At 49.6% G+C, this 24,253-nt stretch overlaps 2 protein-coding genes across 6 annotated transcripts; one reads left to right on the top strand and one right to left on the bottom strand.

Moving 5' to 3' along the window:
• The first annotated feature begins 154 nt into the window (after positions 1 to 154).
• MTX1 (metaxin 1) lies at positions 155 to 4,694 on the top strand. Its single transcript, NM_001040608.2, is given in 8 exon segments — positions 155 to 249; positions 1,224 to 1,293; positions 1,423 to 1,502; positions 3,063 to 3,155; positions 3,277 to 3,459; positions 3,587 to 3,663; positions 4,095 to 4,249; positions 4,353 to 4,694. Coding segments are annotated over 8 exon segments (954 nt in total). The 5' UTR covers positions 155 to 168; the 3' UTR covers positions 4,568 to 4,694.
• Positions 1,550 to 24,016, bottom strand: GBA1 (glucosylceramidase beta 1). 5 transcript variants are annotated; one of them, XM_059884748.1, is made up of 13 exons: positions 23,868 to 24,015; positions 14,975 to 15,098; positions 9,931 to 10,009; positions 9,509 to 9,596; positions 8,909 to 9,100; positions 8,649 to 8,795; positions 8,293 to 8,426; positions 7,923 to 8,095; positions 7,456 to 7,693; positions 6,818 to 7,042; positions 5,969 to 6,132; positions 5,450 to 5,566; positions 4,696 to 5,357 (listed from the first exon to the last, which is right to left on the bottom strand). In XM_059884748.1, the coding sequence occupies exons 3-13, from the start codon at positions 9,955 to 9,957 to the stop codon at positions 5,252 to 5,254; spliced, it is 1,611 nt and encodes a 536-aa protein (XP_059740731.1). In that variant the 5' UTR covers positions 9,958 to 10,009; positions 14,975 to 15,098; positions 23,868 to 24,015; the 3' UTR covers positions 4,696 to 5,251.
• Positions 24,017 to 24,253: the final 237 nt, after the last annotated feature.

Below are 24,253 nucleotides of genomic sequence, written 5' to 3'. Positions count from 1 at the left end.
TCCGCCCCACGCCGTTTTCAGGCCGCCTCTCGGGCCTGGACAAGCCGCGCCCTCCTGACAGCCTCCCCTGGGTCTCGAGCGCGATCTGCCGAAAGGGAGGGGGGCGGATCCACACAGAGGAGGGCTGAAGCGCAGGGGGAGGTGCTTCCGGGACAGAGGGCAGGCAAGATGGCGGCGCCCATGGAGCTGTTCTGCTGGTCAGGGGGCTGGGGGCTGCCGTCAGTGGACCTGGACAGCCTGGCCGTGCTGGTGAGGGGTGGCGCCGGCGCTCTCTGCTGCGCCCTGGAGGACTGGGGAGGGGGCCGGACTAGCCGGTCATCCGAATTTTGCCAGGGCGCCTCAGTACGGGCACAGTGGGGTAAACTGAGGCAATCCAAGAGCGTGCCTGGCCGGTATGAACTCTGTTCGGTGCCTTGGTAGCCTAGGTTTTGTTTAGCAATGGAAAGAGGCCTGGTCGGGGGTTCAGAAGATGAATTTTAGTTCTTAAACATCCATTTACTGGCTATGTGACCTTGGGGCGGTCTCTTCCTCTGGGCGCCGTTTCTTCATCCGGAGCTTTACAAAGGCTGGATGATCTCAAGGTTCTCCGGCTCGGCATTACTACCTGCTCCTCAGTCTCCCCTTCCTCCTCCTCACTCAACGGCATTTACGGAGGTTATTGTTTATTGAACCAAAAGGCCCACCCACAGCTAAGGCTCTGTAGAAAGAGCTTTGGAGTCAAACTAGTTAACTCATTCACTCACTCTTTCACTCTACTCATTTCATTGTATTAGGCCTCTTCCAGATACCAAACATGGGCATGCAAAGATGAATAGCATTTGGTCCCTCCCTTGGAAGTGTTTACATAAAGTTAGAAACGTCAGCAAACAAGTGTAATAAAATGTTCAGATGCTAAAGTGGGAACAGACCAAACAGACTGCCCAAGAAGGAATGGCCAGTGCTTCCAAGTGAGGCTAGATGTTCACCAGGTAGATGGAAGGAGAGGATATAAGAGGGAAGGGTTTTCCTGGCTGATTTGTAATCAGGGACATGTCCATAAGGTCTCTAAGGCCTGTGTTTGTCCGTTGTAAAATGGGAACAATAACGTCTACCTTTTTTGTGTGAAGCAATCCCTCAGTGTAGAGCATAGCACAGAGGGTATTCAATAAATGTTATTTCTTGTCTTGATTCCCCTGTGTGGGCCATGTCCTTGGCCTCTCTGCCTTCTGCTTCCTTCCCTGCAGACCTATGCCAGATTTACTGGTGCCCCACTCAAGGTGCACAAGATCACCAACCCCTGGCGGAGTCCTTCAGGTACCCAGTGTTCCTGGGGGGTGAGGAAGGGCGTGTACAAGGGGAAGTGCAGGAGACAGACAAGGGTGTGTTGTGGCTATGTGTGGATAGGTGGCTAAGGGTCTGCTGGAACTTCTTTCTCAATGTCAGGAACTCTGCCTGCCCTTCGGACCAGTCATGGAGAGGTCATCTCAGTACCACACAGGATCATCACCCACCTTCGAAAAGAGGTAGGTGGTTTGGGTAGGGTGACTGCCAGCGAGAGAGGTTCAATCAATTCAGTGCCACACACATTTATTGAGTACCAAGTGTATGGCAAACCAGACGCAGGTGACCCAGGGCTTCAAGGGACATGTAGTCTCGTGGAGGAGACACAGACATGTTGCTGTGATGCAGTAGGCTAGAGATTCAACTAGGCCACTGTCGAGACATCTGGAGCTGCAATGCCTTCTGCCTGCTGGGCAGGGAGGGAGAGATGAACAGGCTGTTGACACATGCAAGGGAAAGGAGAGTAGGAAATAACAGATGCAGCCCTCAAAGATGAGACCAGTGGGGGGCTGGGGTGGAAGATGGGATCAGAGAGCGAGCTCTAAGGGCCATTACTGTCTTTTCAGGGACCGGGTCAGGCTTTATAATACGGGGCTCAGGGTGGGCAAGACCAAGCGCCACGACGGGAAAGTTGAAAGAGCATCACAAGGGGACTAGAGAGGCCCAGGCTGTGCTTTTCACTGTCCCTGGCTATGTGACCGCCTTGGGCAAACTGCTTAATTTCTCAGAGCTGTAAGCTGATTTGTAAGACCAGGAGCTTAGCCAGGACACTTTCTCAGGGCTCTTCCAGCTTTCATGGTCTGCTTCCAAAAGGGAGCATACTGTCAGAAGTAGACCCCTCTTATTAATTTCTACTTTCCCAAAGGTGGAGGAACTGGGGAATTAATGGAGGCTTGAGAGGAATGGAGAGAAGGGATCCAGGTAAAAGCCAAAACTCCTGGTGGGACTGGGCCACTGTTTTTGTATGAGCACAGCTTTCCCTGTTTCTAACGAGTTTTCTCCTACCACAGCCATATTGAGAGAAAGATTATTACCCCTATTCCATGGAGGATAATGAGGCTCAGAGAGGTTTAACGATCACACTCAAGAGGTTACTTGGGGACACAGTTTACTCAGGATGTGGAGGAGGGTGCTGAGGAGCAGACACTGGAGCCTAGGAAGGTGTGGCAGGCTGAGACCTGGGGGTATGGTTGGAATGCGTGTGTGGTGGTGGCGCCTGGACCATGGAATGAAACAAGAAACGGCCAAGAGTTGAGCATTGAGAGAACTAGCCAGAGAGCCCTCGACATGGGTTCACTGGGTCCCAGGAGCATGAGGATGGCGTCCCCTAGTTCCCGAGGCATTGATTGAGGCCCAGCTTGCATCTGAGCTCTGCGCTGCTAGTTTTGTGGTGTCTGGATTGGGGAAGTTACTGTTAGAAAGTTGCCGTCAGCAGGCATCCCGCCAGCTTTCCGTGGAAACTCTGGGAGCTGCTCCTGGGTTTGTGGCTGGGCCTTCCTTCCTCCCCCCAGTGGGCGCGGGACCTTGACGGCCAGCAGGCTCCAAGGTCCAGGCTTTCCGCCAACAGCAACAGGCTACTGACTGGGCCCAGGCGAGGGGGCCTCCGCAAGAAAAGCTCCTTACTCTACCTCTGCTGTGCTCAGAGGTCAGGGTGGGTGGTGCTGGACAGGAGGCCTCCCTCCTTGAGGAAGCGTTCCCGCAGTCCCCCAGCATCCACCTCACCGTGGACGTTTCCTCCACAGAAGTACAATGCGGATTACGACCTGTCAGCCCGCCAAGGAGCAGACACCTTGGCCTTCATGTCCTTGCTGGAGGAGAAGCTGCTCCCAGTGCTGGTGAGTGCCCAGGCCTACACAGACACACACACACACCCAGCATGGGAACCAGAATCCCACCCTGGGTCAGGCAGGTGCAGTGGCTCAGACCAGCCTCTTCCTTCCTACATACCCAATGCAGATACATACTTTTTGGATAGACGCCAAGAACTATGTGGAAGTGACCCGGAAGTGGTATGCAGAGGCAATGCCCTTTCCCCTCAACTTCTTCCTGCCTGGCCGCATGCAGCGGCAGTACATGGAACGGCTGCAGCTGCTGTGTGGGGAGCACAGGCCTGAGGATGAGGAGGAGCTGGAGAAGGAGGTACCTCTGGGACAGGAGGGTGTTGTACAACAGGAGCCCCCAGGATGACGGCGGAGGGGCCAAGTGCGTGGGAGGGGAGGCGGTACCCAACCCGCAGCCGCGAGCCGACCTTGTGTCCCCTTCATAGCTATACCAGGAGGCCCAAGAATGCCTGACTCTTCTCTCTCAGCGCCTGGGCTCTCAGAAATTCTTCTTTGGAGATGCGTGAGTCTCACTCCAGGGGAGTCATAGGTGGCTTGGAAGAAGATACAGGTTCAAATGTAGCCACAGGGGCTAGGGTTGGGGCTCAAGCTCTGCACAGGAGGCGCTCGGCACAGACACTGGGTCTGGTGAAGGCAGGGCTGTGTGTGGGGCTGGAGCCGCCTCAGTGGTACAGGAGGGTGGAGGGCCGCTAGGCCTGGGACGGGCCTGCTGAGCTGTGGGGCACTCAATGTGCCCTTTATGCAGCCCTGGGATAGAGTCCCATTCAAGGCCAGGCTGGCGCCACCTGGGGCACTTTCCCCACCCCAGGACCAGGGCTGTGTGTCCTCTTCTCCCCCGGTGGTCCCCCGCTGCCCAGAGCCTATCTTCCCAGGGCCAACTCTTCTCTGACCCCATCTCTCCCCTTCTCCATCCCACTCTTTTCTCTGCTGCAGTCCCGCCTCCTTGGATGCCTTCGTCTTCAGCTACCTGGCCCTGTTGCAACAGGCAAAGCTGCCCAGTGGGAAGCTGCAGGCCCACCTGCGGGGGCTGCACAATCTCTGTGCCTATTGCGCCCACATCCTCAGCCTGTACTTCCCCTGGGAAGGAGGTAAGGGGCGGATGGGTGGGGAGGTGGGGGGTGCTGGTCCTGGGGAGAGTGGGCAGGGATCCAGGAACCAGCCTCCCACCCATCTCCGTTCCTCTCCCCTCAGCTAAGGCACCACCTCCACGCCAGACACCAGCAAACCCAGAGACTGAGGAGGAGCCATACCGGCGCCGGAACCAGATCCTAACTGTGCTGGCGGGGCTGGCAGCCATGGCCGGCTATGCCTTGCTCAGCGGCATTGTCTCCATCCAGCGGGCACCATCTGCCCGGGCCCCAGGCACCCAGGCCCTGGGCATGGCTGAGGAGGATGAAGAGGAATGATTTATCCTCATGCTCTCAGGACTGATTTTTCTACTGTCATGCATTCCAGAGGCTCCTGTGTTTCCCCATTGTTGGTATGGTGGAAATGGGGTGCCACCCTCCCCAGAAATAAAACTGCTCACATGGACTGAGATCAGACATTGTGTCTTTTAAGAGCTGCCATTTCTCCTAGCTGGTACGGGGGGCCCTCTGGTGCTCGAGTCTACCCTCTGGTGCTCGGCTTCGTTCACTGCCTGTGCCTTGGTGCTGACATCTGCACAGGCCTGGTTCTGCATCTCCAAGAAAGACAAACAGTTCCCAGTTTTGGGTCCGGCCTTCCTCGTCTCTTCCTCTCCTTAACCTCTCTCTCCATCCACCCCACCCCCTACCCCTGTGTTTGTACAGACAGTGAGCTCACCCTGGGCCGGGGCCCAGTTTCCACAGGCAACCAGCGCATAGCACACGCTCACACAAGCACGGGGGTGGAGGGCCACTGGGGCGTCCCGATCCTGTCCCTAGGGCCCTCCAGCCCCTGGCACCAACTAGAGGGGAGAATGAGTCACCCAAACCACTGCCTCTGGGCTTACGTCACTTAAGCTCCCCCTGGTCCTGCTGTACCCTCTGTAGCCACAGACGGCTTGTGGGCTGACCGTGTCCCTTTAATGTCCATGCTGAGCCCAGGCGCAAGCGTGGGTATCAGCTCCATCACTGGCGACGCCACAGGTAGGTGTGAATGGAGTAGCCAGGTGAGACAGTTTCCATGAAGCCCACGGCGGGATCCTTGATGGTGAGAGGCACGTCCTTAGAGGAGCTGGGGGAGGTAGGGAGGAGAAGCGGAGTGTGTGATCCCGCCAAGCCCACCGTCTCCTCTTCATCCCAGTTCCCAGGCCCCGTTGCTCTCACCGGTTCAGCACGACCGCAACCGCAGAGCCGTCAGGACGTAACAGTGCCACCGTGTCCAAGTCGCTCTTCTTACTGGCAACCAGCCCCACTCTCTGCGAGCCCTCAGGAATGAACTTGCTGAAGTGGGAACAGGCATTGTTAGGGACCCCAGCCCTGAGGGTAGCTTTCATCAGTCTATCACTTGAGAAGTCACCTTCCCTACCATCTACACCACCCTGCCCCCCGCACACCGGCCCCCAGAACCATTCCTAAGACCTGCCCTAACTCTCCAGGCCTCCAGCCATGCAGTTAGGTATGCCCTGCCCTCCTGCCTCCTAGCCTCAGCATCAGGCATTGAGGAACTGTCTGTCTCAAATGCCATCTAGTCACTTCCTACCTACATGGTGCAAAAGGGACAGATGCGAGCCTCCCAAGTTTCCCACTCTCCACACCTTCCTGCTCCCTCATAGTGGGTGATACAAGCCTAGTGCAGGAGATGCTAGGCCTGGCATGGAGTCGGAGTGCCCACCTTCCACTCACCTGAAGTGGCCAAGGTGGTAAAACATAGGCTGCTTGTAAAATGTGTCCTTGGCGATATCCACAATGATGGGGCTATCAACAAAATTGCGCACCCAGTTGGGTCCCCCTTCAGGATTTAGGGCGAGGTTCCAGTCGGTCCAGCCGACCACATGGTAGAGGAGGTTCTAGGGTAGGAACAGGGCAGAGACAAAGGTTCCACGTTGGGCTCCCAGTGAATACAGTTAAGTGTCACATGAGGGAGATGGGCTGTGGGGCCTCAGCCCTGGGAGGGGTGTGTTTTATATCCTTAATATCTAAGGAGGGGACTTCCCTGGTAGTTCAGTGGTTAGGTATCCTCCTGCCAATGTAGGGGACACAGGTTTGATCCCTGATCCAGGAAGATTCCACATGCCGCGGGGCAACTAAGCCCATGCACCACAACTACTGAAGCTGGCATGCCAAGAGCCTGCGCTCCACAAGAAAAGCCACTGCCGTGAGAAGCCTGTGCACAAAGGCTAGAAAGGAGCCTTCACTTGCCGCAGCGAGAGAAAGCCCGAGCGGCAATGAGGACCCAGCATAGCCAAAAGCGAAAAATCTGAGGAGGGAGGGGTTTTGAGGACAGAGGCATCACCAGAGAAACTGAGAAATCTGAGGCAGATACAACGGCTCAAGCATTCAGAACAAGGTGATGGGGTGCATAGATCTCTGAAGGGAAGGCAATAGAGGGCATCATGATATCCTCAAACTTTGCCCCCAAGAGTAAGCGAGCTGGGGAAAAGCTGGAGAGGAGAGCCCCCGTCAGCCTCCGGTGAGACTAGCGAGGGGTCCAAGGTGGTCTGCTGTGCAGAAGGAGAGACTGAGGTGGCTCACTGTGATGATACTGTGGCTGTACCGCATCCCTCGATCCCAGGAGCCCAGCCGCACACTCTGCTCCCAGAACTTGGAGCCCACACAGGCCTCTGAGGCAAAGAGCATGGTGTTGGGGAACAGGCGGTGCGTCTCCCCCAGGGTGGCGTTTGCTGGAGCCAGGAAGTCCAGGTACCAATGTACAGCAATGCCATGAACATACTTAGCTGCTTCTGGGTCTGCCAGCACCTGTACAGAGAAAGGGAAGGGATACTGGGGAGACAGAGCCATGGAGCCTGGGTCCTACACAAGGGATCTGGAAGAGGCACTAGAACTTGAGAGGTGGGCGCAGGATGAACACAACTTAGAGGAGCTTAAAGTGACAACCTGGGAGATTCTTGGAGCTAGTCATCTGGATGCTGGATTTGGGGTCACTAGGGTACTAAGGGCTTCCCAGGTGGCTCAGTGATAAAGAATCTGCCTGCCAAGGAGATATAGGTTCAATCCCTAGGTTGGGAAGATCCCTTGGGGAAGGAAATGGCAACTCACATGGGAAATCCCATGGACAGAGGAGCCTGGAGGGCTATAGTCCATGGGGTCAAAAAAGAGCCAGACACAACTGAGCATCTAGACAAGGTACCCACGGGAGTCCTGGTCCTTACCACCTGGGCCCAGCGAGGCAACAGTAAGCGCTGGTCATCCAGCATCAACAGTCGGACGTCGCGGTGTGTGCTGTTGGCGAGGATGGGACCCAGGTCACGGGCGATGAAGTCTCGCTGGTGCTCAGGAGTGAAACCCAAGCATTGGAAGGGGTACCCGGTAAGGAGCCCTGCAGTAGGCTCGTTCTCGGCTGTCACTGCCCAGAACCGTAACTTGTGCTCCGCGTAGGCATCCAGGAACCTGGCGAGGGCAAGGGTGTGAGGGATCATGGCCGACAAAGGGGACCAGGGCCCTGGAGACTAGGAGGTCGGACTGAATGGGGAAAACTGAGGGGCCTAAGCCTGAAAGGCCCAGAAGGTAGAAAGAGGAGCTGAGATCTGGCAGCCGAACAGGTCAAGGGTTGGGACGCAGACCAGGGCGTGTGAGAGGGGAGGCTGGTCCAGACCCGTTGGCCCTGCTGTTTCCTTACTTGACAAAGTATCTGGCCCAGGTCTTGTGGTAGAGATCCCCTGCTTGACCCTTGAGTGTCCCCTTCCCATTCACAGCCCCATTAGTCTTGAGCCAAGTGGGTGATGTCCAGGGACTGGCGAAGAGTGAGACAGAGCGGTTGGCCAACTCCAGAGCTTGGTGAATCAGTGGTATCTGGAAACAAAGGTATTGAGGAAAGACACCCAGAGTTGGAACATGGACAGACTGGCCCAACCAGCGTATCTGGCCTAGCCCTCAGCCTCTACCCTCCCATCCTGAGTTCTATGTCTCTCTGCAAACTGCTCTAGCCTGAGGCCCCTCAACCACCAGGTATCAATGCTGCTGGGGCCTGAGGCAGCCAGAGTGCCCACCTTGAGCTTGACATCTTCCTCTGGAAGGCTGAAGTTGAGCAGCTGGAAGTCATCAGGGCTGTCGTCATAGGTATAGGTGCGGATGGAGAAGTCACAGCTGGCCATGGGGACCCGGATGATGTTGTATTCAATTCCTGCAGAAATTCCTGAGTCAGGGCCAAAGGGAACTTGGGTGCAGGGTGAAGGGCAGACTATTTGAGCTGGAGGCCCCCGGCACTCAGCGGATGGATAGGACAATTTTTTTTCCCCACCGGGCATTAACAGAGACCCAAATGTCAGGGATGGGTGGATGTCAGGGTGAAAGGAGAGGTCAAAGAGCCAACTGCACTATGTCATCCTGTCCCTTTCCTCCTCGCCTTCTTCGGAGAAGTATGATTTGAGTAGCAAATTCCGTGCAGCAGGTGACAGGGCAAGGATGTTGAGGGCAGCAGCATCCGTCATGGCCCCTCCAAATCCCTTCACTTTCTGGAATTTCTGATCTGGCTGCAAGGTCAACAGCAACCCTGGGGACATCCACAGGGAATAAAAGGCGTCAGTGCACAGGGGAGAAACTCCATGCTGATCGCTGGCATGACTTGGCCCCAGAAGGACCATAGCCTGGGTAAGGGGTGGTTACCTGTGCCTGTGCGATTGGCCTGGATGGTCCCCAGACTCAGCTCCATTCGGCGCCCGCTGCGAGTGCTCTCAAAGCGGCTGAAGGTGCCAGGGTCAGGCAGGGTCAAGGGGTCCAGAGAATCACAGTATGTACCATTGCAGACACACACCACCGAGCTGTAGCCAAAGCTTTTAGGGCTGCAGGGGCGGGCACCTGGCAGGGAGGGCACACAGAGAGGCAAGGGCTGAGGGGTGAAGACGGGGAGAAGGGACGCACTAGTTGAAAAGAAAAACAAAATACTTGTTTCAAAAATTCCTGGGCCTCCCTGGCAGTCCAATGGCTAAGAGTCTGAGCTCCCAATGCAAGGGGAAGGGGCTTGATCCCTGGTCAGGAAATTACATCCCACATGCCACAACAAAGACCCAACTCAGACAAATAAATAATAAGTAAATATTTTTTAAAATTATCTTGCTGTACCCCCACCCCACTGTTGCTCTCAGTCACGCAAAAGGATTTATTGAGCATCTACTTAAGTCCACCACCAGTATGCCAGAGACTGCCAAAGACCATATGGCAGAAGGGGAGCCTTGGGGCTCCTTCCCTTCTCTCTGACTCACTTACCTGATACCCACGACACTGTATGAAGTAGAAGTAATCCCATGAGGCTGGCAGCCATGATTCCTACTCTGCCCCGAGGCATAGGATACTCCTGAGAACACAATGAGGAGTGGCTAGAAGGCAAGCCCCTCTCCACCTCTCATCTACTCTCCTAGGCAGGGCTCAACTGCCTATAGTCTCCCACCTTTAACAGAATGAAACAAAGCCCACGGACATCTGAGTCCAGCCCTCCCTCCAAGATCTCTGCTAGTAATTGCTCTCTGCCCACCCCAAGCAGAACCCTCCTGCACCCCTCTTCCCAACCACTTCTCCTTCAATCCCACCTTCCCTCCATCAAAAAGCCATGATGACCTGCTTCAGAGCCCGGTTAGCCAGAATTCCAGAAAGTCCATGACAGCAACAATTAGAAGCCTTGCCCCACTCACCTCTCTGGAAGGACTTGAAAGCTCCATCACCAGGCAAGAAGACGTTGGGGTTCCCAAACTTCTGAGGGATAGAGATCAACTAAATAAAAACAGGGATGCAGGGGACACCAGATTAGCTCTGCGGGTTAATTCCGGCATAATGGAACGAGTCACGTGAAACCACGGGAGTGTCACATGACCCAGGAAGTGAGGCAACTGCAACCATACTTGTAAAGGGCGACTGACTGGCTTCCTGAGGGCTTATACATCTATGAAATTCTAGAAGGCATGTATGGATGACAGCTTTAGGAAGAATCTAGATGAAAGATCTGAATGAAGGATTGGGTAGAGGTTCCCGAATCCCAAAGGATGGGAACCACAGCAGGCACACTGCCTTCTTAAGGAAAATATTTTAAAGTTATGCTGATAATGGTTAATACTAATAAAAGAGGATCATGGTACAAAAATACCGAGGCCAAAATCCTGAGCGATGATTAAGCAATCTTTGCCCTAGGGCAAAGATTGCAGGAGTCGGACACACAGATGCTTACAGATAAGGACAAAATTGCTAACAGCTGTGCACAGAGACCCTTCCAACAGGGCTTCATGGAGAAGGGGTGAGGGATAAGGAGTATTAACCAGAGAAGTGCAGGGAGGATGGGCCCTGGGCAGGGGGCCGGTGCCTCCCCGGGCCTCTCTTGTTTCATCAGCAGATACAGATGAGAAGGAATTGATTTTCCTTTCTCACAGGACAGAGAGGTTGTGTAAAGCAGTTCAGAAACTGCAAAGTGTGGTACAAAGCTGTATCCTCAGTGGATGTGAGAAGGAGCTTGTTTTGCCTCGTGGGCCACATCACAGATTTAGTGGGAGTGACATACACATTTAAGACCTGGCTGACTCTAGCTCCCTGAGCCTATTTCCTCACCAGTTAAACTTCCCCATCTGTTAAACGCCATCACCTCACAAGGTCATTACTACAATCAGTAAGATAAGCACAGTGCCTGGTACGCAGTAGACCCTCGGGAACCACTTGTCTTTTTTTTTTTTTAATTATCTCAGTGAAGTGTTTCCAAATAAACTCCAGGAGAAATTGACCATTTCTTCTAGGTCCCCATAACCCTAGAGGAGCTATGGTCTCGGTGAGAGGAGCTTGGTTTGAATCGTGGCTCCACTATTTACTGGCTGTTTGATCATCAATAAACTGGAAGGGCTGATGCTGAAGCTGAAGCTCCAACATTTTGGCCACCTGATGTGAACAGTCAACTCACTGAAAAAGACCCTCATGCTGGTAAAGGCTGAAGGCAAAAGGAGAAGAGGACAGCAGAGGATGAGATGGTTGGATGGCATCTCCGATTCAATGGACATGAACTTGGGCGAACTCTGGGAGATGGTGAGGGACGAGAGGCCTGGCCTGCTGCAGTCCATGGGGTGGCCAAGAGTCAGACATGACTTAGTGACTGAACAGCAACAAACTGCTTAATCACTCTAAGCCTCTGTTCCTCATCTATAAAAGGGAAGCGATAACTCCCATCGCACAGAATTGTTGTAAGGTGTCAGTATGATAACGCCCAGCATACTGTTAAGTCACTTCAGGCTTTGCGACCCCACAGTTTGTAACCTGCCAGGCTCCTCTGTACATGGGATTTTCTAGGCAAAGATACCAGAGTGGGTTGCCATTTCCTCCTTCAGAGGATCTTCCTGACCCAGGGATCAAACCCTCGTCTCTTATGTCTCCTGCATTGGCAGGCAGGTTCTTTATGACTAGTGCCATCTGGGAAGCCCAAAAAGGGCGTGTGGCCTCCCCTTGAGGAATCGAACTCGGTCTCCCACGCGACAGGCAAGGGCTCACCACCATGTTAATGAAGACTGGCACCAAATACTACAACAAGGTAGGGCTGAGTTTACATAAGGAGCTTGGAATTCCACAAATGAGATCTTACTCATTCAAGCAGAAGGCCTGGCCCAGGATGGCTAGGTGCCAAATTGTTCCATTTAATTGAACCACCATCACTATGTCAAATTCAGACTTCCTGTTTCTCAAGGAAATGCTGTACATGACGTGTTCTGGGGAGGAGAGCAGGTGATATCCAGCATCTTACTTCCCTCGAGCTCACTTGGTCCACCAATTTTTATTAAGCACATACTGTTTGCCCTGACCTGCTCTGCTGGCTCTAAAGTCCCTCTGCCTTGCCTGTTTCCCTTTGCAGGCAGAGACTTTGTTGAGTCTTTTGTTTCGTTTCTATCAAGGTGATTTGCCCTTGAGGCTTTTGTATTTTATCTTAATAAAGTTGGTTATTATATTTATTGAGTACCTATTCTACGCTGCTTTATGTTCATTGTCTCATTTCATTCTCACAAGGCAGATACTAATTTTTTCCCCACTTTAGAGATGAGGAACTTAAGACTCTAAATGGTCATGAAATTGCCCATAGTCCCTTGACTACTCAGTGGTGGGACCTGGATTCGTAATAAGGGGTGGAGCAGGTACACATGGGACCCTATGGCTGCCAACACTCAACCGGGCAGTGGTCCTCAAGGCAGAGAGTGGGTGAAGAAGATGAGAGGCCTTCTCTTCGGGGCCAGCAAGTGAGCTGGGGGGGTCAGGGGACAGGCTGAGGGCTGTGTCCCACAAAGCTCTAGAGCCCTCGCCACACCGTTCCCTGGCCAGGCCCAGGCTTCGAGGCAACTGCGCCCTCTCCTCCATTCCCCATCTGGGGTCTAATGGCAGTGTCAGTCTTCATGGGTCACCATCCACAGAGGCCTCAGCAACTGGAGTGCATGGCACTGCCATTAAGTGCCATGCACAGCTTCAACCAGCTTCAGTCTCTCTGTTCACATTTCTAAAACTGATATAGCTGAGATCAGCTGTCTACCTGCTAGGAGGTGGCAGAGGTCAGGGTTAAGCTGCAAGGACACTGCCCATCAAGACTTCAGGTCTACCTCTGCGGGTGGAGCTGTTCTGAGAAGGGCAACTGCTGTGAGCTGGGCACTAACCTGATGGGCATTTGCTACCACATGTATTCCCACTGACCTTACACAAATAATTTGCTCCGGTTTAAATGAAAAACCTGAGGACTGGCTGGGTGCTGGGCGCCTGGCTCCCTCAGTGATGATGGCTGGGCAGGCTCTGGGGACCTGCCCCTGAGTGCACCACCCGCTGAGATCTGCCTCTTCAGCAGGGCCTGGGCACTGGTGGAAGGACACAGACTGGGTGCTGGACCAGCGCTCTGGGGCAGAGTAACTGGCCAGCCCAGGGACTCCTCCTCTTAGCCTGGGCCTCGGAGAGTGGAAATTAAGCCTTAGCACTTTGGCCTTTGTCAGAACAGAGAATAACATTCGCTCTGGTGGAGGTTTACAGCAACATGGTGACCTGACCATGACCTGACCTTAAGGAAAAATGATCTGACACCAAGAAGTTTGCAACAACTAACCACGCCCCCCACCCTTCCCTGTAAAAGGGCTTGGCTGAAAGTTTTCCAGGAGTTGGGGGTTTTTAAGGCATAAGCAACTTTGCACGGCCCTGCAGTAAACCTCTCTTTGCTCCAAACTCGACATGTTTTGGTCTTATCTGGCCTCACTGCACTGAGCACACAGACTTGTGTTTGATAACAGATTCGTATCCAGAGTCCTGTGACACACATCACACCTGGAGGTGAGTGCCTCCTGGCGTCCCAAATGCTACCTTAGCTGCTGGTTATTTTCAAAAGCTGCTGTGCTGGTCTGCAGTGTTGCTTCGTATTGTTTTAAAATTGTCCCGTTTTCCACGGTGTGTTTTCTCTGCTAAAAATGAAGCCCAAGTTGGCTTCCAAAGTGCTGGCTACGTGGCACCATTTCTGGATCTGTGTTCTTCAAAGGCATTGGTCAGGGGATAACTGGTCGATAATGAAACAGAATCCAGGACTCCAGGGTTGAGCAAGATGGACTGGTTTTCAGCTGGGGAGGGGCTGGTCTGCCTCTGTTCCTGAGCTTCACTTTCCCTTTCACGGGAAATCTCCGCCCAATAGCCTGAGCACCCCCTTTTCATAATAAGTATTTCCTCACATACTCTCTACTATCCTGAAATAAAGGTATAGATACTATGACTTACCTATACACACAATTAAGAGACTAAATACTGTTGCCTTAATTGGAATATAAAGGAAAGATAATGGGACTTTTATTTATAGGAAAATATGTTTTCAATAAATAAATGCTTAGGAAGGATTATCTACAAGACATTATAGAATAGTCAGATATGTACTAACCTAAATGGAATAAATTAGGATTTAACAGAAGGAAAAACAGCCCATGAATTAATAATTTCAGTGTGTAATTTTCATGTAATTTTTACAAAATGTAATTATTATGCTGTGAAAATATAAAATACATGATAAATAAAAATGCTTAAAATCAGTCTTTATAAATAAGATTCAATGCATTCCACAAGTCTTAACAAATTTACTATTTGATTCTAAGCCTTAGCAATTCAGTAAGGAATTTCTTTTCAGCAAATGGTGCTGAGATGACTGGATATCATGTGCAAAAAAGATAAACTTAGACCCTTACCCCACTCCATAATAAAAAATCAAAGCAAAATGAATCACAGACTTAAATATAAGAGCTAAAACTATAACATTTCTGGAATAAGGAAGATTAGCCAGTGGTTTCTTTTTCTTTGTTTTAGGCAACAATAAACATTTGTTATCTCACATTTTCTGTGGGAAAGGAATGCAGGAGTGGCTTATCTGGATGGTTCACACTTGCAGTTTCTAAAAAGATTATTGCCAAGACATTGGTCAGGGCTGCTGTCATCTGCAGTAGGCTTGACTGCGCTTAGGCTCTGCTTCCAAGTTAACTGAAAGTGAAAGTGTTAGTCACTCAGTCATGTGGAGTCTTTGTAATCCCATGGACTATGGCCCACCAGGCTCCTCTGTCCATTGGATTCTCCAGGCAAGAATATTAGAGTGAGTTGCCATTCCCTTCTCCAGGGGATCTTCCCGACCCAGGGATCGAACCCAGGTCTCCCACATTGCAGGCAGTAAACTGTCTGCGTCACCAGGGAAGCCTAACATAGTTCATCACCTACCATAAGTGATAAACTGGGGCTGGCTGTTGGCAGAAGGCCTCAGTTTCCCATCACATGGAATAATCCACAGGGCTGCTTGAATGTCCTCCCATCATGGCAGCTAGATTCCTCCCCAGTGAGCGGTCTAAGAGACAGTAAGGCAGAAGCCACAATGTCCTAGCCTCAGGAGCCACACATTATCATTTTTACAATATCCTATAGGATAACAGTCATCTTTTTATTAATATATATATATTTTTAATTTTATTTATTTTTTTAATTGAAGGATAAAGTGAAAGTCCCTCAATCGTGTCCAACTGTTTGCAACCCCATGCACTATACAGTCCATGGAATTCTCCAGGCCAGAATACTGGAGTGGGTAGCCTTTCCCTTCTCCAGGGGATCTTCCCAACCCAGGGATGAAACCCAGGTCTCCCGCATTGCAGGTGGATTCTTTACCAGCTGAGCCACAAGGGAAGCCCAACTGAAGGGTAATTGCTTTATTTATTTTTTTGTTACGCATGTGTGGCGTGTGGGATCTTAGTTCCCTGACCAGGGAACGATACTGTGGCCCCTGCATTAGGAGCAGTCTTAACCACTGGACTACCAGCAAAGTCCCTACACAGGTCTTCCATAGAGATGTGTGTTGGACAGAGAGGCTAAATAAAGGCATGCACACCAGGTGGTGGGGATCACTTGGGAGCCATTTAGGAGGCAATCTACCATAGTCCGTCCTCTGTTCCCCAATAAGGCATGTCTCTCCCACTGGTAAACACTCTTACTTCCTCTCAAGGTCCCCCAAATTCTCATCTCATTATAGCTTAAGTTCAAAGTCTCATTAGACAATGGTTTCTTATTTATGAGTCCCAAATACAAATGATAGAAGAAAAAGATAAATTGGACTTCATCAAAATGAAAAATGTTTGTGTTTCAAAGGATGCCATTAAGAAAGTGAAAAGAAAACCCACAGAATGGGATAAAATATTTTCAAATCACATCTCTGATAACGGCCTAGTATCCAAAATATACAGAGAACTCTTATAACTCAAAAATAAGAAGATAACCCAATTAAAAAACAGGCAAAGGACTTGAAGAAACATTTATCCAAAGATAATGTACAAATGTCCAACAAGAACACAAATAGATGCTTGACAACATTTTTCGTTAAGGAAATGCAAATCAAAACCACTATGAAATACCACATCACATACATTAGGATGGCTATGATCAAAAAGACAGACAATGACAGGTGTTGGCAAGGATGTGGAGAAATTAGAACTTGGGAATGTAAAATGGTGCAGCCACTTTGGAAAACATTTTGGCAGTTTCTCAAAATGTTAAACAGAGTTACCATTTGACCCAGCAATTCCACTTCTAGGTAGCTACTGAAAAGAAAACATTTATCCACACAAAGAGTTGCACATGAATATTTATAGCAGCGTTATTTATGGAAACAAACCAAATGTCTATCAGCTGGTGAACAAATACACAGACTGTGGTATTTCATTAAATAGAATAGTATTCAACAATAAAAAGGAACAAAATACCAATACATTCTATGACATGCTGCTGCTGCTGCTGCTAAGTCGCTTCAGTCGTGTCCGACTCTCTGCGACCCCAGAGACGGCAGCCCACCAGGCTACCCCGTCCCCGGGATTCTCCAGGCAAGAACACTGGAGTGGGTTGCATTTACTTCTCCAAGCATTCTATGACATGAATGTACTTCAAAGACATCATGGTAAGTCAAAGAAGCCAGACAAAAAGACCACACATTCATGATTCCATTTATATGGAATTCTAGAACAGCCAAATCTAGAGAGACAGAAAACAGATTAGTGCTTGCCTGCAGCTGGAGTGGGAATCGAAATTGCAAAATTCTATAAATTTACTCAAAATCATTGAACTGTACACTTAAAAGGAGAAACTTTTATAGTATATAAATTAAACCTGAATGAAGTCAGTAAAAAAAATTTCATTACATATTTGCAGTTGGTTCATGGTTTTGGTAGGACTACTACCACATTGAAACTCTTTACAACTAAATATATTACATAGTTGGAAGTGCTCTAATATGCTGAGTCAGTTCAGTTCAGTTCAGTCGCTCAGTCGTGTCCGACTCTTTGCGACCCCATGAATCACAGCACGCCAGGCCTCCCTGTCCATCACCAACTCCCGGAGTCCACCCAAACCCATGTCCATTGAGTCGGTGATGCCATCCAGCTATCTCATTCTCTGCTGTCTCCTTCTCCTCCTGCCCCCAATCCCTCCCAGCATCAGTCTTTTCCAATGAGTCAACTCTTCACATGAGGTGGCCAAAGTACTGGAGTTTCAGCTTTAGCATCAGTCCTTTCAATGAACACCCAGGACTTATCTCCTTTACAATGGACTGGTTGGATCTCTCTCCTGTCCTCCTTCCACTAAATTCTCAAAAGTGCTCCTAATTGTTGTTCTTCAGTTGCTTAGTTGTGTCCAACTCTTTGTGATTCCATGCACTGCAGGATGCCAGGCTTCACTGTCCATCACCAACTCCTGGAGCTTGCTCAAACTCATGTCCATTGAGTTGGTGACGCCATCCAACCATCTCATCCTCTGTCATCCCCTTCTCTTCCTGCCCCTAATCCCTCCCAGCATCAGTCTTTTCCAATGAGTCAACTCTTCCCATGAGGTGGCCAATGTACTGGAGTTTCAGCTTCAGCATCAGTCCTTACAATGAATATTCAGGACTGATTTCTCTTAGGATTGACTGGTTTGATCTCTTTGCAGTCCAAGGGACTCTCAAGAGTCTTCTCTAGCACACAATTTGAAAGCATCAATTCTTCGGCCTCTGTCTTGGTCCAACGTTCACACTCGTACATGACTACTAGAAAAGCCAATTGCTCCTAATCATGGTCTCCACTAAAGACATGTTCCCAAAATGCCCTGTAGGGGACAACTGAGACCCACTGCCCTAGGGGAGTCACCTCAAATGCCCAGGCTGCAGTAGTCACTATGGACGTGCTGCTGCTGCTGCTAAGTCGCTTCAGTCGTGTCCAACTCTGTGCGACCCCAGAGATGGCAGCCCACCAGGCTCCCCCATCCCTGGGATTCTCCAGGCAAGAATGCTGGAGTAGGTTGCCATTTCCTTCTCCAATGCATGAAAGTAAAAAGTGAAAGTGAAGTCGTTCAGTCGTGTCCCACTCTTCGCGACCCCATGGACTGCAGCCTACCAGGCTCCTCCGTCCATGGGATTTTCCAGGCAAGAGTACATACTAGGTGGCCACAAACGCGTTCCTCGTTTCCCTTTGCACAGCACTTTAAAAAGACTTAGCTAAACACCAAGGGAGGGCAACTGGGAAATACATATAAGTGAGAAGCTAAAGCACAAAAATAGTTTGGCTGACCCAGCACAGAAGTTCTGATCTCACTTCAGCCAACCCTTGGCTCAGACAGCAAACTCCAGCCTTGGAGCTGGAGCATGTCACAGGCTCCTTACTCTGTAGGTCTCAAGTCAACTCCCCAAAGAGGGTGCCTCCTCCTGGTCCCACTGTCACTTCCATGGTCAAAGAGAGACACTCTCATGTCGGGTATGGCAGAGGAGGACTCAAAAAATACCAAGAGATAACTGAATGGATAAAACCTTACCAGTCAACCTTTAATCTGTCCTTTCAGCTCTGGTTTCTGATCTGAAGAAACACCACTGTTACTGATTACTGACACCAAATGATTTCTCCCTCCAGTGAGACCCTTCTGCCCCTTAATTACTAGGTTGTAGCTTCATCTCCGGATTCATCAACAAACTTTTTTTTTCAGCTTTATAGAGATAAAATTTTTTATGTCTCTAGCTCAGTCATTAAAGAATCTCCCTGCAATGGAAAAGACTTGGGTTCAATTCCTGGGTCAGGAAGATCCCCTGGAGAAGGAAATGGCAACCCACTCCAATATTCTTGCCTGGAGAACCCCATGCACAGAGGAGCCTGGTGGGCTACAGTCTATGGGGTAAGAGAGTCTGAAACGACTTAGCGACTAAACCGCGACTGCCACTGAGAGGTAACATTGTGTAAGTTTAATGTGTACAACTGATGATCTGACACATAATTTGACATGTTGCCAAGTGATTATGGCAATAGTTGGTTTAATTAACCAACTCTTTTTTTTTTTTTTGGCCCTCCTGGGTTTCTCTAATCCTTTTATCTTTTCTTTCCCATTTCCTTCACATACCTTTTATTCTACTTTCCAGAAGATTGTTTCTAGGTTTCTATGCATATTGAATTTCTTACTGATAGCATCATATGTTTAGTTTTGTGTAACTTCTTCTTTATTTGATGATTGGTTCATTTTTATAGCATGTCTTTTGCTTTAAGAATATCAAAGTTTCTCCTCTGAACATATTAATTAAGATACAGGTTTTGCTAAGCAGGGGATAAGTGAGTAGAGCTTCCCTATAGAGGGTGAGTGAGTGATAGCAAAGCTACCTAATCTGTGCCTCCTGTCTTCTCTGCTGCCTCTGTTACCAACCCCTCAAGGAGTCCTCACTTCTACTCTACTTTTACAAATGTGAGCTTCTCACACATTGAAGACCTAATTGTGAAACACAAAGCTATACATTTAGAAGAAAAGATTGTAGGTCTTAGGGTGAGGAAGCTTTCAACAAGATTTAAAATCACAGGCAATAAGGAGTTCATAGTTTTGACTCCAATAAAAAGCATAATTTCTATAAATTAAGTTAATATTGGGAGCTCCGTGGTGGTCCAGGAGCTAAGACTCCTCTCTCCCAGTGCAGGGAGCCTGGATTCAATCCCTGGTTGAGGAACTAGATCCCATGAGCCACAGCTGCCAGGTTGCATGCCACAGCTGAAGATCCTGTATGGCTCGACGAACAAAGACGGAAGGTCCCACATGCTGCAACTGAGACCTGGGACAGCTGCCGGGGTCCAGCCCCGGCTGATCCAGGGTATTCAAAGGAGAGACAGCATAGGCGAAGATCAGGAAACAACTGCTTAATTAAACTTTAATTAAGGATATAAAGAGTAATGGAATAAGGATAGCTCAGTGAGGAAATTCAGTGGAGAAAAGAGGCTGAATAATTCAGCCAGAAGGTAAGAGAAAGAACGACATGGTGAGACCAAGTTTCGGTGAACAAGGCCCCTAATTAACCAACTCTTAAACAATAACCATAGCATACCTGTAAAGTCCAGTGCAAATGAAAGTATTTGTACCTCATATGCTTTCCTGTAATTTTTCTCAAGATACCAATAGCTAATCTTTCATGGGTGCTTACTACATGCATTAGCCTGACAGCCCCATGTTACGGGGAAAACTGACTCAGAGAGGTTAAGTAAGTGGCAGAGTCAAGCCTAAATGCAGCTCTTTCCTACTCTGAAGCCCAAGCAGATCTTAGTCATCATGTCTTACAGTCTCCCTGACATTTCAGTAGTATATTTTTAGTCTTCGGTAAGCTTCTTTTTCTTTCTTTTTTAAACAATTATTTATCTATTTATTTATTTATGGTTGCACTGGGTCTTCCTTGCTGCATATGGGCTTCCTCTAGTTGTGGTGAGTGGAGGCTACTCTGTTGCGGTTGCACGGGCTTCTTATTGTGATGGCTTCTCTTGCTGCAGAGCATGGGCTCTAGATGTGCGGGCTTCAGTAGTCGCAGCACACGGGCTCAGTACTTGCAGCTCGCAGACCCTAGAGCTTGCAGGCTTCAATAGTTGCGGCGCATGGACTTCAGCTGCTCCATGGCATGTGGCATCTTCCCAGACCAGGGATCAAACCTGTGTCCCCTGTATTGGCAGGCAGACTCCTATCCACTGTTTCACCAGGGAAGTCCCTTCTGTGAGTTTCTAAATGGCCACAGGGCAAATTTCACAGTTCCTATTTCTCTGAAACCTAAAACTCTTCCTCAAGAGACAAGCACAGAATTGGGGCTCAGGTTTACTGAATGAATGAATGAGTTAAGTTACTAACCACATTCGCTGTTTAAGGCCCTGCTTGTCAGTGTTTAAGGGAATGTTTTTGGTGTGATCTGAAGCAAAAGAATGGTGAACTTCCAGAATAATGAAGCTAACTCTGAAGAGGACTATTAGAGCCAGAGTGAGACTTAATTGAGGGGATTTGGTTGAGGCAACAGGAAGTATGATTCAAATGCTGAACAACTCCTCACTGTCCTGAGCCTCCCATGCAAGGCTGTCATGAGTCTCATTGCCGATAAAAAAGTATGAGAAGGTGGTCCTTGTGAACTGTAAAACTCCATATGGATGCTGGAATTATTATTGTTATGGTTATCTAGCCTTTGTTTTTTTCCTCCAGGTACAGCGGAAGGAGTCTTCGGTCCCAGGCCTTTACTCCCACCCCTGCTCCCTCAAGCTGCCACCAATTGTCTCCCTCAAGAGGAAGCAATAAGGAAGGGGAAGGGTGTTTTTGACATGGACACCCTAGTGATTATACAGGATTAAAACCCTTGCTTCATTCCTTACTAGAACTGAGATACTGGGAAGTTACTTGACTTCTTGGAGCTTCAGTTTCCTCATCGTCAAACCTCTTGCCTCATGGGTTGTTATGAGAACCTCATGCAACAATGTGTGTAATATTACTCACAGCCAAACGTCTGGGATGAGTTGCTACACTTGGTGAGTCTTCTCTCCATTTCTTATGTTGCATGGGCTGAAGCTGCTCCTCTTGGCTCCCCAAAACTGCTCTTGCCAAGGTCACTGATGATCCCTCTGTTGCTAAGTCTAGTGAATAATGTCCAGCCAGGGATTCCCTGGTGGTTCAGATGGTAAAGAATCCGCTTGCAATGCAGGAGACCTGGTTTCGATCTATGGGTTGGGAAGATCTCCTGGAGGAGGGCATGGCAACCCACTCCAGGATTCTTGCCTGGAGAATCCTGATGGACAGAGAAGCCTGGCGGGCTACAGTACAGAGTCAGACACAATTGAGCAACTAAGCACACAGCACTTATCTAACTGTACCTTTTACCTCAGTTGACACCGGCCCCTCTGTTCTAGAAGCATTCTCTTTTGTTCTTATGACTTCGTACTCTGCTGCTCTGGAGGTCCTCTCCCTTCTTTGGCTGTTCCTTCTCCTTTGCAGGCTTCGCCTCCTTTGTCTGCTCCTTTGGGTTTTGTCCTAGACCTTCTCTTCTCATACATCACGCTCTCTCCAGAGACAACCCATGGCTTTGATTATCTTCTGGTTGCTTTTGGTTCCAAAATATGCACTTCCAATCCCAATCCTCCTCTTGAGATGGACTCTGTGATGACTCTACCCTCCAGACCTTTCCTGCTGGAGTCTCACAGACACTTCAGCAGCACCATCACGAGGGCATCATCTCCTCCAGCCAAACCCACTCTTCCTCCTGTGTTCTCTATCCCGATGAACAGAACCTCTTCCTTGAAGAACCTGGGGCTTGTGCCTGATTCTGTCCTCTCCTCAAATCCTTCTTCCTATCATTTCTCTTGTTAACTACTGAAACACCTCTCATTTGACCTCCTACACTCTACTTTTCTCCTCCAATCCATTCTTCAAGAAGCATTCAATGGTGTAACTCAAATACAAACACTGAAGCTACCATTCTCCCTCCTAAAATCCTTCAATGGCTCCATACTGCTTTTTAAGAGGGTTTACAGGACCTGGCATCTTTGTTTCAGCTTCATTTCTCATCCCTCCGTGTGGACTATATGCTCCAATCACATTTTGCCTAAGAGGCCACATTCCATCTTGCCTCTGCTCTGAGCTAGGATATTTTCTTCTCTCTTAAAAAAAAAAAAAAGAATAAATACTCTTTTTCATCAGTAAGTCTTCAGCCTTAATGTCTCTACCATCAGTACCATTCTCCTGACACCCTGAAATGCGCAGGGCACCCCTGCTATGTGCTCCCCAATGTGAATATTTGACAAATAATAATTGGGCATCTACTATGGGCCAGGCACTGTTCTAGATACAGTAATGAATAAGATGATAAAGTCCCTGACCCGGTGGAGCGTATGTTCTAGCGGGGATGATAGACAACAAACACAGAACTTCAGATGGCCATGAGCACTACTAAACAAAACAAAGGGGTAGGGAGTGCTGGACAAAGGGAGTGAGGGCGGGAGTGGCAGGAAGTGAAATTAGAGAAAAAGGTTGGGGGTCAGATTCTGTAAGGCCTTCGTGGCCACTGTGAGGAGTCTGCATTTTATTCCAAGATGGAAATTCACTGGACAGTTTGGTGCAGGGAAGCGCTGCCATCAGGTCTATATTTTTAAAAGATCACTTTGGCTGCTGTGTAGAAATCAGACTGTAAGGGGTAAGTGCCAAGGCACGGGGACCAATCTCTAATTACAGCCTGCCATGGACTGGCCCCCTTGTTCTCTATCCTTTCTCCTCAGAATCCTCACAGACTCTTCTTCAGTTTGCACCACTCTTCACCTCCAGGCCTAGTTAATGCCTATTCATCTTTCTTTCAGATCTCAGCCCCTGTCATTATGTCTGAGAAATTCTCTTTGTCACACACACACCCACTCCTGTAACACAAGCTCACAAATCTCGCATCTCCTTTGTAGCTCTTGCTGCTTGCAGTTAATTGTAAAAATGACTTAATAATAGCACCCAGTGGCCTAACTCCTTTGTCTGTTGATCTGTCCATGCCAAAGCCTAATAGAGCAGGGGTCAATGTGTATCGCCAGTAGGGAGCACAGCACGCTGCGCTAGTGCTGTGCTCACTGAACATTTGTCGGATGATTGAAGAATGGATAAATTATACAGAACTCTTCCCCATTCCAGCCCTCAAAAATGCAAGTGAGTAGAAGAGGATTTGAAGATTTTCCCCCTCTTCATCATTAGTAAAACACGACCATCCCTACAACTAATGATAACAGTGCTGATAAAAAGGTGAGCTGCAGATGCAGGGAAGGGAAAGTTAAGATCTAAGCAGTGCAAAATCCATTACGCCTACCGTCGGTGAAGCGAAACAGCAGCCCCAACCGGAGGCGAAAGGAAATCCCAGAGCAGCCTGTAAAGCTGGTAGGCGGGGCTGGAGAACAGGGCTCAGCGGAGGCAGGGTGCGCCTCACCACGCGCAGCCGCAAGGCGCGCAGGGCCGATTGGGCGGGACCGGGGCCTCGCTCGGGAAGGGAGACCCGTAATCTTCAGGAGGCGGGACGCAAGCACTTTCCGCACGTCTTATTGGTAGTGCTGAGGACGGACTGTTTCCGCTGACCAGCCGTAGCCCAAATATGGCGCAAGCGTATTCGGGGTCTATTTGGAAAGGGGGCGCGGGAAGCAAGAAGCGCGCATGCGCCTCCGTATATACTCGCCAGCACACCCTAATGGATGGGGGAGG

Source organism: Bos taurus, chromosome 3, assembly GCF_002263795.3.
Source record: "Bos taurus isolate L1 Dominette 01449 registration number 42190680 breed Hereford chromosome 3, ARS-UCD2.0, whole genome shotgun sequence".
In the NCBI taxonomy this organism is placed as follows: Eukaryota; Metazoa; Chordata; class Mammalia; order Artiodactyla; family Bovidae; genus Bos; species Bos taurus.
This window is presented reverse-complemented; position numbering and strand designations above follow the sequence as displayed.